This window comes from Elephantulus edwardii, unplaced genomic scaffold, assembly GCF_000299155.1.
Source record: "Elephantulus edwardii isolate Elephantulus edwardi_28Jun2011 unplaced genomic scaffold, EleEdw1.0 scaffold00006, whole genome shotgun sequence".
NCBI classification, from domain to species: domain Eukaryota; kingdom Metazoa; phylum Chordata; class Mammalia; order Macroscelidea; family Macroscelididae; genus Elephantulus; species Elephantulus edwardii.
The window spans coordinates 11,785,052-11,799,342 of record NW_006399756.1 but is presented as its reverse complement, the minus strand read 5'-3'; the positions used below and the strand labels follow the sequence as shown (position 1 = coordinate 11,799,342).

Here is a 14,291-nt window from a genome sequence, read left to right as displayed (position 1 = left end):
CCATGGCAATATGCCTTTTAATTTCCTGGCTACTGGTGCAAAGAGTTGACTGTAGAGCCAAGCAAACTAAAGCTGTGAACAATCTCAATTTCTTCACCATCCATCCTGATGCTGCCAATTGGCCTAGGGGTGAGAATCTCTGTCTTCTTGACATTGAGCCTCAATCCATATTGGAGGCTGCAGTCCTTGACACTCTGCAGCAACTACTTCAGGTCCTCCTGAGTTAGCAGTACTTGAGATCATCAAGTTGAATATGACTAAGTTATGCACAAAAGACCTAAACTCTGTTCTGTGACTAACATAATTTCTGTACATAACTCTGTTTTATAACTATCATCATTTCTGTACATTTATAGAGTGTAGAGAGTCTGTAGAGTTTAGAGAGTTGGTAGCGTTTCCAGAGGTATCTAGTTTAGGAAGTGGATGCCACTCCTGCTTTCCAGCAGAAATCAATCTGGAACCTCATCCAAACACTGAACATAATGGGTAACCATTATGGTACTTGACAAGACTATGGACAGTGTGCAGAATCCCAGTAACACCAAGATGTTAGCCTCAAACTGGCAGTCTCAATTCTGCCATTAGTGGAGAGATCATGTACTTAAACTGAAACTTTACTATAAAGAAAAAAGATCGTATTTAATGAAACAGAAATGTAATATACCTAGATCTTCTGTTGGAATAAACCTTTCCTATTTTAGGCCTCCGTATTTTCTTCCTGGATGACCCATAAGGTTATTTTCTAAAATCCTGTATTTAGATAGTCTCCACAACTATTTAACAAAAAGCAAACTTTATCAGAAATTTTTTTTAAGTAAACGCTTTATCTTTTACATTAAAAGAATCCGAACAGCAGCACTAAGAACACTCATCAAATACAGCTACCAACTGTCCACGCATGATCTGCGCCTTTACCACACTTGTCAACAAACTCACAACAGGGAATATTTTAGCATGAAGTCATGACAAAATACAAAACTGTCTGAAAATTTTCACTTTTTCAATCTTTCATTTTTAGGAGAAGACAGAAGTGTGGTTTCTCAATGTCATTCTTTAAAATGTACAAGTCAAAATCCCATACTTTCAAACTGAAATAATGGACTCAGAAGTTTTTTAAAAACCCCACTACCTTTAAAAACACACAAAAAAAGAAAACTTGAGATACTAGCCAAGACTATTTAACAATAAACTAGAATGGGTGGTTAAAAAAAAAAATTAGTAACACATATGAAAATGGTAAATAAATTTAATAATTTAGCTCATGAACACTCTAACATCCAACTAATCAATACAGTTCACATACAACATTTTGTTCCTCAGAATTATCTAATAAGGACAGTTTTTGAGGCCTGAAAAAAGTATCATACACTAACAACCCTGAGAAGGTAAAAAAAAAAAAAAAGAAATATTCATTTCCAGATGGGATACTCTTGAAACAAGATAAAAATTACATTATAATTTACTAGCAAAACTGTAGCAGTCACATTTTACCTTGCACGAAAAGATCTACTGGGTAAAAGTATGAGTCAGCTGCACATTTATATTTATTAGTTTACTTGTGCAAGAGATCAAATAAACAGTCTATAATGTTACTCAATTTGTGGGTTTATAACAACTTTTTTTTTAAGTCACTGGTTGTAGAGTACAAATTAAATGGCTTTTATAGGGTCAGAAGCAGCTACTTTGGCAATACTAAGGATATAATCTGGGAAAGAAAACATCTTCAAATGATTGCAGGATAGGTATCTGCAGTGTCTGCAGAGGCAAATTCCCATATTCCTTAATGATTCCTGTTGTTTAAAACAGTTGTTTGAGCATTAAAATTTATGCTGACTTGACAGACTATTTAAAATTTATTCATGGCTTATTAGGATAATGCAAAAGAAGTGCCCTAAACATATTTGAAGTTATGAATATTATAAATAAGATTACAAGATCATTTCCACTGAATGAACATCATCCTATCTAAAGTTCTGCAGGTAGGCAATGCCATATGACCTCTCTATCCACAATACGCCACACACTTCTGTGAAGGAAATGCCTAGCCACAAAAATCAGTGCGATAGAATTTTTTTTTTAATTTTATTATTTTTTGTGTGTGTGCATACCATCGAATCAGATCCAACTGGTACAGGAGATTGCCCCTCCTTTTCCAGTAGAGCATCTGGAGTGGGATAGAATTTACAGCTTGAAAAATAAAAAAAGGTATCTCTTCCACAGAAAATTTCAACCCCACATCTTCAAGTCATACAGCAAAAAGTATAGACTTTTAAAAACTACAAAAGTCCCCTGCTCTCCACAGTATGCTTTTCTCAACTTGTTCTTTGGATAAACTCTCCAATTTGCCCTTCAAGTCCACTACAACAAAAGCACCAAGTAAAACACGTGACAGAAATCACACAACTCCGTTAATTCAAAAAAGTTGGATTAAGAAAGGAGTAACGATGGAGACAGACAACAGGCAGCAGGAGTTGAACAGTCAGGCCACTGAGATTACAGCAATCGACCAGCCTGGGCAGAATGCCCGCTGTGAAGGCACACGGAGGACAGGGCAGCCCAGACAAGGGTGCGCAGAGAGTGATCGCTCAGCCAAAGAATCTTGCATGAAACCATAGCCTTCCAAGTTTCAACACCCTCCCCCCAAATCAAAACTGTAGTGTGGTTTACTCTGTAGTGTCAAAGTTTGACTTTAAATCTACTTTTTCTCCTATAAATAAACATCTTTACACTTCCAACTTGTTATAAGCACTTAGGTAATTAGATTTTAAGTTGCAAATTTGTTTTCAAAAATAATTATCACAGTCTGTGTGATCTGCTTATTTAAAACACACGTATGTGACTGACACAAATCTGTCTTTGACAGGTTGTCACTAGTGGTCAGAGTTACAGGATAAAATTTTCATATGAAACTGTGGCTGGACAGTCATACGATCTAAAACTTGTTTGGGTGGGTGAAGAAGAAATGAGCACAATCTATGGACAGCAAACACACCTAACACACAGACAATCAAGCAATAAACTTTACACAAGAAACCAGATCAGAGAGACATGCATCAACACATTTGCATGCTAAATGTCGTTTTGTAACTTCAGAGGACAATTTCGAGCCACATCACGTTTTCCAGGAAGAGCCAGGGCTTAAAGGACACATTTGGAGACATATGGCCGGAGTGCAGGGCTCTGGGACAGAAAAGGGACTGGTCTGGATGTCCAGAGACCCTGGCTCCACAACTGCCTGCAGGAGTGACCTTGGGCAAGCCATTCGCTCTGCCTAGGCCTCAGTTTCGTTATTAGCGGGGAGGACTCAATCTTCCAATAGTGTCAACTCTCTCCTAACTTCCGGCGATGCGCAAAGGGCTCCAGTCGCAGCGGGGCCGCAGCCCCGGCGGCGAGATGCCCGGCGGCGAGATGCCCGGAGGCGAGCAGGAGGCGGACCCTGCCCCGGGCCCCGGCCCGGCCCGAGTGGGATCGGGCCGGACGCGTCCCCGGGAGGCCCGGCTGGGCCTGCCAGGCTCCCGGCCGCGGCGGGAGGTGGAGCCGAGCTCCTCGCGTGCATTGTCCCCGGGAGGGAGCCATGTTTCCTCCTCCCCGGCGCTCCCAGATGGCGGCCGGGGTCGCGGGGGCCTGAGCACACGGAAGCCCCGGAGCCTGGGCAGCCGAGCGGAGGCCACCGCGGCCGGCAGGAAGGGCCCGGCAGGCGCCGATCTCCGGGGCCGCGGCTTCCGCCCCGCACTCGGAAGCGGCGGCGACCAGACCCCGCGAGCAGCGGCGGTTCCCGGCTCCGCGCCGCCCAGCCCCGGGGTCGGCCGGGACCACGCAGGAAGGCGAGCCCAGCCGCCGGCGGGAAAGGGACGGGCGGGCCCCATCCGCCTGCCCTCCGGCCGCAGGCCCCGGCTCCTCGACCTCCCAGGCCTCGGGTCGTCTCGGCCCGGAGCACCCCGATCCCCTACTCACCGTTGGCGCGTTTGAGAGCATTTTCCGGTCTCTGGAAGTAGGCCGGCATCTTGGCGGCAGACTCGGCTCACCCGGCGGCAGCGAACTCCGTAGTGGCCCGGGCCGGAGCGGAGACCACGCGCCTCGCCAGTAATCGCCCGCGCCCAGCCGGCCAGAGACGGAAAGGAAGGGGCCACGTGACCTCCGCGCGGCGCCGCGGCGGCCCTGGAAGCCCCGGATGTAGGGGCGGGCCTCGGCGCGCGCGCCGCCCGTCCTCACTGCGCATGTGCGCTGGCGTCACGGACGTCTGCTGACGTGGCGGCGCCTGGCGTTCTCTGTGCGTGCGCGGGGGGCGTGCGGGACAGGGGACCCTCTAAGGACCCTCTAGGGACCCCCTCGGGACCCTCTCGGGAGGGTGGGGGACTGCTGGGGACCCCGGTTCACGTTCCATCCGGCTCATAAAGCGCAAGTCGGCGTGGGAAAAAGTGAAACTTGTATCACGGTGTTCAGTGGAAACTCAGGTGTCTGCACAGATCCACCTTGAACGTAATTTCTACGGAGTCATGTCAAGTTAACAGTGAATGAGCTTTCCTCTGTGCACAGAACGACCTGGCCCTGCCCAATGAGAAGCTAAATTGTATTCTTTTTTAACATCTCTGTATTGACTTGTTCCATGAAAGAAAAGCATGGGAGTGGGAGAACATATAACAGGCTTCTATTTTTTTATTAGCAATTTTAATATTCAAAGGTTATTTGGCATACCTAGGATTTAAAAGACTTTTAAAGATAATGTAATTTCTCAAGCCTTTAGTATGAATTCAGAAGGAAAACTCAGTAGCAAAAACTTACTCCATACGTTGTGTGTTTGGGGGGGCGGTATTCTGGGGACTGGCCTAGTTTAAGGACTTGTGCTGCCAAATGAAAGGAAAGAAGTTCGAATACACCAGCTGCTGCACAGGAGAAAGATGGGCACCTTCCCATGCGATTTACAGCCTGTGAAAACTTGCTAGACGTTTGCTCCTCAATCTTCCTGCCTCAAAGAAGAGCTGTAGTAACTAAATGTACCACTGTAAAGAAAGAAAATTGGGGTATGTGGACAAGAACTCTCCCCCAAATATATCACGACTTTTGAAGGTGGTTTTAAAATTCGTTCCCATGACTTCTTTCTCCCAAGTACTTAGACAATGCCACATAGCTGTGCTTACTCTTATAAATAAAATGGCAAAGTTAATAAGCAACAAGTTCTAAGAAGCTGTAGGAACTGTTTTATGAGACAGGATCAAGAAACTCATTTGTGTATATAATAATTAAGTCAAAGAGCTAATTAAATACAAGGGTAAATCTTGTGTTTTGAAGTGATGTGTATAGAAAAGTATTTAGTAAGCCATAAAGAAATGCAAGCAAAATGAAATAATAGACAACTTGGCTTAACGTCAGAAAAAGCTTTCCAGCATTCTTAACTTTCCATAATCATTGCTCAAAGTAAATGGTAATGACCTTGTTATTACTCATTATTTAGTAGGCCTACAGCAAGCCAAACACTAGAACAATGGGAAGCAAAATAAAATCCAATATCCCTACATCAGGATCTCTTTCCTTTTAAAGTTATTTAAAGTAGATAAAGCATTTGGAGATAAAATAGCTATTAGAAAAGTGCATTAAACAGACTTGCATAGGCTTTAGTACTGTTTTTATTAATGAGTAAATATACAGTGTCAGATTCCAAGATGAACTTACTATTAAATTCAATACTAGATTGGTAGTGGTGGTGGTTGCAGACCGAGGGTAAAGTATTTTTATAATTATTAATAATGAGACAGACAGCCAGGAATGAGATAAAACAGAGAGTATAAAGACAGGGGACGAGCAGTTTCATCGACTGAAGGGCTGACCTGAGCTTCCCTGTATATTGAAAATTATCAGGAAGTAATTCACAAAGAGAATTCAATGCAAATGAAGCCAAGCTCTTTCTACTGAAAACCTTCCCCTTGACTCAGGAGGAAGGGTACAACAAATACAATGCAAGAATCCAGTAAACCCTTAAGGATTGCCTTGGTGCCTCAGGGTGAACTCCAGCTGGTACCTGAAATAGCATTTAGTTTATTACAAATATTTAGTATTGGCTTCCCATAGTGGTGGTGGTGCTGGTATGTGTTGCTGAGTTGACTACAACTCATAGTCACCCTATAAATAGCAGATCTTAACCTTGTCCTATATCCTCCTCATCATCTCTGATATACTTGAGCCCATTGTTATAGTCACTGGGTTAATCTATCTTGCTAAGAGTCTTACTCTCCTGCCCTGACCATCCACCTGTCCAAGATTGATGTCCTTTTCTGAAGCCTGGCCCCTCCCAAACGACATGCCCAAAGTATGTACATTGAAGCTTCACGAGGTCTTTGCCTTCATGGAGTATCCTGGTTGCACTTTCTCCAAGATAGATCTATTTGTTCTTTTGGCAGTCCGTGGAATAGTCAGTGCTCTTCTCCAGCACCTCTAATCCCAGGTTACCGAAAGTAATCTAGATATGTTCAGTTGCCATGGAGTCGAACCAACTCATGGTAACCTCCTCTGTGTCAGAGTAGAGCTGTGTTTACAGGGCTGATTTCAAAGGAAGAGATGCCGCTGGGTGGACTTGAACCTCCAACCTTTCAGTTAACTGTCCAACATTAATAATCTACCTGACCCAAGAACTCCTGGATTAAATGTGTAGGATAGAGAGATGCATGATAGCTGCTTTCAAAACATCAGTGGTGACTGGTACAGATAAATGAGAGGCATAGAGGCTCTAATCTGGGCAGAGTGGTGGTTGTTAGCTGCCATCAGTCATGTCAACTTCATGTATATGAGTAGAACTGGTCTGAAGGGGCTTCAAAGCTATGACTTTTCAAAAGGAAATCATCAAACTACCTCCATGTGAATTTGAACCATCAATGTGGTAGTTGAACACTTCCCCATTTGTACCATACAGAGACACCTAATCTGGGCCAGTGAAGCCTACTTATTTGCTGTTGGTTAATACCTAGAAAACAGGGATCTGAACAAGATAAAAAAAAAAAAAATCTTAACAAGTGACACAGGAAATGATCAGCTTGACAACAGGTTTAGTTTTGTTTTGACTTTTTTTTTGTCCCTACTTAAGAAGGATTGATAGGCAACATCATGCTGGATGGAGAAGAGATTCAAACTGTCAACAGCTTAATCTTCCTTGGATCCACAATTAATACTCTTTGTACCAGCAGTCAGGAAATAAGGAGACACATTGCACTAGGAAAATCTGCAGTTAGGGACTTCTCCTATTGAGGAGTAATGATGTCAGTCTGAGGTCTAAAGTGCATGTAATTCAGTTCATAGTCTTTCTGATCACTTGTTTTGCATCTGAGAGTTGTACAAAGAATAAAGATGACAGAAGAATTGATGCCAGGGAGGTCTGGTGGCCTAGTGGCAAGACGCTGCACTACAATCCCAGAGGTATGCGGTTCAAATCCACCAGATGCTCTGCTGGAGAAGGAGGGACAATCTCCTCCTGTACCAGTCAGATCTGATTTGACGGTACACGTAAAAATAATACAATTAAAAAAAAAAGAAGAATTGATGCCTTTGAGCTATTGTGTTGGAGAAGAGCATTAAAATATCCCATGGATGGCCAAGGTAACAGATAGGCCTTGGAGAGGGTGCAACCAGAGTGTTCTTTGGAGGCAAAAATGATGAGACTTAACCTCACATGCTTTGGGCATGTTGCTAGAAGGGACTATTCCTTGGAGAGGGACATGATGCTGGGAAGGGTGGAGGGTCAGTGAAGGAGAGGAAAGCCCTCAACCAGGACTGACAAGGTGACTGTCACAATGGGCTCTTATGTGTCGGAAAGTGTAAGGATGGCACAGAATAAAACAGGGTTCAGACCTTTTGTTCATCAGGTTGCTCTGAGTCATACTCAACTAGATGGCACCGAACAGTAACTTAAGAAGGATTTGTAAAGGAGCTCTGGTGGCCTAGTGGAAATCCCAGAGGTACGAAGTTCAAATCCACCAGATGCTCTGCTGAAGAAGGAGGGGCAATCTCCTCCTGTACCAGTCAGATCTGATTTGATGGTACACACACACATAAAAGAAGGATGGACAATCAATCTCCTCCCGTGTGATTAACTGCCTCTCAAAACCCACTCAAGGGTCAGCTATGGGTTGGTTCTGACTCTATGGTACACAACAACAAAGATATTTTGATACTATTATATAAGGAGCACTGATGGCATAGGTCATAACATAATGGGGCTGCAAACCAAAAGATCACAGTTCAAAACCACTGGCCTCTAAATGGGAGAAAGCTAGACAGTCTCCTCCTATAAAGATTTACAGCCCTGGAAACTGATGCTGTGTCACCACCAACAGTGGATTTGACTTCTGGTTTGATACTATATATGACTGAATAAGTTTTTAATATATTTTAGGACTTTTTCCAGTTTGAGTGGAGTAAATGAGATTAACAACAACAACAACAAAAGTAAAAGGCATACCAGAGATACTGCATTATATGTATTTGTAACATAATATCCTACAGCTTTAAAACAAGCATCCCTTTTTGAATAACCAAAACAAGTGTTAGTAATTGACAAGCATGTGTAAAATTGGAACGGTCATCAGTTGCTGGTGAAACTGTAAAATGGTGCAGTTGCTGTGGAAAACATTTTGGTAGTTCTTCAAAAGGTTAAAAACTGAGTTATCATATGACGTACCAGCTGTACTCCAAGGTATAAATTCCAAAGAATTGAAAGGAGGAATACGAGAAAGTACTTGTATACATGTTTCATTACAGTATTATTTACAATAGCCAAAAGGTGGAAACAACCTAAATGTCCTAAAAAAAAAGGAAAAAAAAGAATAAAGGTGAGCACTGGTGGCCTAGTGGCAAGAAGCTGCACTGCAATCTCAGAAGTATGCAGTTCAAATCCACCAAATGCTTTGCTGGAGAAGGAGGAACAATCTCCTTCTGTACCAGTCAGATCTGATTTGACGGTACACACATAAAAATAATAAAATTTTGAAAAGAATGGATCAAAAAAACATTATATATATATATATATATATATACACACACACACAAGACCAAACCAGTTCAGTGACCCTGTGAGAGTCGGTGGGTGTGTTGTGTTTATTGGTTTGTTCAATTTTAATTTATTCCAACGTGACCAGCGTTCACTGGCGATTACCAGAGGTGGAAGAAAGAAAGGAAAGGAGAGTGCCGGGCTGGGGTCAGAGGAGGGGCACCAAGTTCCCATCAAGGGTGGTCGGTGGGAAAATTTATAAGCAGGTCATGATTACAGTTTTACAACGTGACAGATGTAATTCACGTCACTGGGGTTGGATATATAACTAATGTTGGCATAGCAAATACTTCTTTTTATGTATTTTTACCACAAAAAAAGTATCACTTTTTACAGTGAACAATATTCTTTCATGTTCATCAGATTATTCCCAAGAATGTTGTAATGAAGATATTTGTACAGATGACTGTAATAAGTTTCAAAGAAGCAAACAAGATCCACAATAGGACGTTCATTCAGCAAGCCATTATCAATGCACATGGTCATGATCTCCAAAATTGCATCATTAGCTCTTGACCTTTTTCTTAAAACAATCTCATCACACTCAGGTACCTGCTTGACACCTCCACTAAATGTTTAATACACTGCATACATCCAGACCTGCCCTAAACCTACACAGTTGAAATTACTCTTCCTGCTGTTCAAGTAAAAAATACTGGAGATGTCTTGATGCCTTTTTTTCTGTCATGTCCACCTCCGATCCAGTCAATTTATAACAGGTCTCATACCCATCACGTCCATAGCTTTTACTATAGTCCACCATTTTTCTTCTAGGATATATCTGCTAACTTGTCTATCTGTTTGTACCTTCATTCCCTTCACTTTACGCACAAGAAAAAACCAAAGCCCTCAGACTCACTGCCTTCAAGCTGGAGCACATTCACAGGTGACGCTCCCTTGGCTGTAGATCGCACATGAAAAGGCTGCGCATCTTTCTTCCATGGAATCACTGGTGGATTCAAATTGCCAAAGAGATGCTGCCATTTGATTAGATGCAGCACAACTCCCTGTGAACGAGGCCACAGAGTTCTCCACAACAAGCAAAGGGATCCTTTCAAAGCACAAGGTAGCTTGCCTGTGTCGCTCCCCTGCTCAAAGCGCTCCTGGAAGGGAGCTCTGGTGGCCTAGTGGCAAGAAGCTATGCTGCAATCCCAAAAGCATGCGGTTTGAATCCACCAGGCGCTATGCTGGAGAATGAGGGCCAATTTCCTCCTCCTGGGCCAGTTGGATCTGATTTGATGAGACACAACAAGAAAAAGAAAATAATTTAAAACAAAACAAAACAAAACAAAAACAGGCCCAAAGCCTAAAACACAAAAGCACTCCTATGGCTTCCAGAGGAAGTCAAAGTCCTTCCAGTGACCTGCAGGTCTCACCACTAGTGCTACCTATTCAGAGAGGCCATTCTCACTTCTAACAACTGTCTCCTTTGCTTCCATGTTTCTTGCTCTCTTTCCTTCTTACCCACATCATTTATTGACATCTGACTGATATTTTTTAATTATACACCCCTCTAGAGTATAAGCTCCACAAGGGCAAGAATTTGCATCTGTTTTGCTCCAAGTCTTATGTAGCCCCTACAACAGTGCCTGGAATACATTTGCTCAATAAATAACATGTTACATAAACAACTGAATTAATTAAGCCAAGTCTTCTACTGTAACTGCCCATCTGCCCATCTGATTTCCTCTGTGACACTGGAATTCCATCAAGGTAGTGAGTGACTTAAACAGTTCATCTTTGGGTCATTGCGACAGTGCCTGGCATAGCATCAACATTCGAAAAGTGCTTTTTCAATATGTTTCCCAAGTATTTTGATGTTTCTAGCTGTGTTATAACAAACAAGATAACCTTAAACATGACAGCCCATCATTCTCCATCAAGGAAGTGTCCCTGTGAGGTTAGAAATCTTGGTCACAGTGCTATACCCAGGGCAGGAGGTAGGACACCTTCTGCCTGTGCCAATGGACTTTTAAGTTCTGCCCAATTAAAGGGAAAACCTGGATGCAGAGGGAACTCAACGTACTTTTTTAGTTGGTTTTCCTACAATAATTTGTTCAGGAAGCTGACTATATTTTTACCGAGGACATATCCTAGCAGTATTTGTTACCTATTGGGAAAATGCACCTTCAACCTGACTACCTTCATCCATGGTTATTACCTGCTAAACTCCAGGAGAAGCTTGGGCGTGGAGGGGAGAAGAACATATTTGTGGCAAGTGGCATGCATACACATGCCCCTGTAGGCATGCAAGGAAGCCCAGCTCCCGCGTGGAGCCGTGGGAAACCCAAAGCTTCACTAACCAGCCAGGGCCAAGGAAGCTGAATGAGTAATATGCTGCATACAGTGGTTCTGGGTGTGGTTTGAAAGCAAGCTTCCTTGTTAAATGTGCTAAACGTGATTAAGACTTGGAACTACAAAGGGTGGGCTTCTAAACTGGGCTTGGGAGTATCAGATAATCTTTGCATGGGCCTGCAAAAATAAAATGGTGTCCAGAACAAATATACATGTGTGTGTGTGTGTGTGTGTGTGTGTGTGTGTGTGTTCAAAAGGGTGAGGGCAAAGGGGAGTGGACAAAAGAGAAGGGGGAAATCATTATGATAGCAGAGCTTAGTGGGCAGAAGAGGGGGTGCAGGATAGGAAAGGGTCCATGAGGACTTGAAGAGAAAGGGTGATAAGCATATAGATCAATCGTAATTAATTATACAAAACGTACTGTATATAAATGATTGTATAAAACACAATGTATTTCAAGTAAATCAATTTTAAAAATTGAAGAAAAGGAAAAAAGTGGTGCCCTGGGAATTTGTGATGTCCCCTAACTTCCTGAAGAGGAGACAGAATCAGTATCTGCCCAAAGGTAGAAGTCAGACACAATCTTCTCATTCTCTAGCCTTTTCAACAGGTCTGCTACTAGACATCTCTCCTACAGCACGCTCTACTTCTCAGTTCAATAACTTCTTGCAATGACCACACGGAACTTACAGACACTACTTAAGGTTATGGGGTTCATTAGGGGAAATCAAAACCAAACAAACACCACCATGTCAGTTCTAGCCCAAGCAGATCCTCCACTGGGATTCTTCTTTTTTTAAATTAATTTTAATGAAAATTTACAGAGACTTTGGATTTCCATTCATTCATTGTTGCACTTTTCTCCCTGCCCAACCTTCCCCCTCCAAGTTCACTCTCCTTTTTGAAAAGTAAAAGAAAAATTCTTCCATTGTTATACAATCCTTACCCCCAAGTCCACTCCACTACACAGCCTTCATTCTGGACTCCTGTCATGATAACAATTTCCAATCATATATCCCTTTTACACAGTTCTCTCCCTCAATACAATATACATTGTTTCAATGCAATATACATTATTTATCCCATCTTTCTCAGTCTCCCCCCAACCCCGATGTCAGTCCCGTTTTACAACAGTGGCACTATGCAGTATTTGTCCTTTTGTGATTGAGATCTTTCATTCAGCATAATGTCCTCCAGGGTCACCCATTTTGTATAATATTTCATGAGTTCCTTGTCTTTATGTCTCTCTTTCTTTCTTTCTTTCTTTCTTTCTTTCTTTCTTTCTTTCTTTCTTTCTTTCTTTGTGCGTTGTGCGTGTACAGTTAAATCAGATCTGACTGGTACAGGAGGAGATTGTTCCTCCTTCTTCAGCAGAGAATTTGGTGGATTTGAAGCACACACCTCTGGGATTGCAGTGCAGCTTCTTGCCACTAGGTCATCAGAGCTCACCACAAGTTCCTTATTTTTCAATGCAGCATTATATTCCATTGTGTGAATATACCAGAGCTTCTCTATCCATTCATTTGTTGATGGACACTTAGGTTGTTTCCAACTCTTTGCTTCTGTGAACAAAGCCATGATAAGCATGGGTGTGTTTAAGATTAAATCTTTAACTCTACGTGCTCTGTTTGTATGTTCCCATTCAGCCTTGTGGTGAAAATCAAATGCAATGGCCCAGGCAAGCCATTTTGAACAACAAGTCCATCACACCACAATTCTACAGCAAAGAAAATTAGTCTGGGAACTTAACTGTTTCAACAACAAATGTAAATTTGGTACAACTTCCACAGTGAGAAATACTGATTTTTGTCAATGTTACTTTAATTACTCATATTTGAATTTTTTAAATTTTATATTATTTCTGTATGTGTGTGTACCATCAAATCGGATCTGACTGATACAGGAGGAGATTGACCCTCCTTCTCCAGCAGAGCATCTGGTGGATTAGAACCATTTATCTCTGGGATTGTAGTGCAGTCATACTTCAATTTTTATGCTTGCTTCATAAATGCTTTCTTCACAAATGAAAAGATGTCATAAAAGAAAATACAATGATGGAAAAATAACAACTACTATATTTTGTTTTCAGGTAGATCTTTCATCTTCAACATTATTAAAAACATTTCTATTCTTGGCTCTTACACATTCTTCAATGACTTAGTCACAATTAAACTGCCAAACAATATCTACTCCTACATAATGAAGAAAATTAATTGAGTCTTTCCTAAATTGTTGTTGTATGCTGAGTCTTTTGAGTCTCTTTGTGGAGAAAAAAAATAATGTGTTTGATTGTACAGTTGTGATGATTAGAGTTATTAGAAAACAGATTCCAACCCTGGGAAATAGACATTATTCTCTGACTTCTACTCTGGAATCATAAATGTTTGCATGAGTAAATTTATTTCTTTTATCAATTTGTGAACTCTGTGCTGATTTTAAGGGCGCTCTGGTAGGAGTGGCATCCACTTCCTAAACAACACGCCTTTTGGAAACACTATGAACTTTGGTAAATGTCAATAGTTATAGAAAGGCTTCAGGCCTTTTGTTCAGAGGGTCGCTATGAATCATGCTTGACTGGACAGCAATCAACAACTAGCCTAGTACGTAGGGAGTTACCCCGCCAACACAGTGGCAGGCAGTTAGAATCCACCAGCTGCTCTGCAGGAGGAGGACAGGAATATGCTCCCATGCAATTTAGTCTCTGAAAAATCACTAGAAAGCCAGCTTTGAGTTCATTCCAAGTCAGTGACAGTGGGAGCGGGAGGACAGTAAGGGAGAGAATATGTAAGAATGAAATGGGCAAACTTCTCCATCAAGGTGTGCAATTAAGCTGTCAGAATAAGCCTGCACTCATTGTTCTTGGATGTCATCATGAACTCTTTTTACAGTGCAGCTTCTTGCCACTAGGCCACCAGAGCTCCCTAGGGATCTTCCTTCCTTGTGCTGTCCCTCCACCCTTCCA

General features: G+C 42.2%; 1 protein-coding gene across 1 annotated transcript in view; it reads right to left on the bottom strand.

Moving 5' to 3' along the window:
* Positions 1-4,015, bottom strand: part of EIF3A (eukaryotic translation initiation factor 3, subunit A) — a 41,319-nt gene extending 37,304 nt beyond the window's left edge. The window contains exon 1 of the mRNA XM_006880151.1: positions 3,955-4,015. Within this exon, the coding sequence (XP_006880213.1) occupies positions 3,955-4,003 (49 nt within the window). The 5' untranslated portion in view covers positions 4,004-4,015. The remainder of the gene's footprint in view (positions 1-3,954) is intronic.
* Between the last annotated feature and the right edge of the window lie 10,276 nt (positions 4,016-14,291).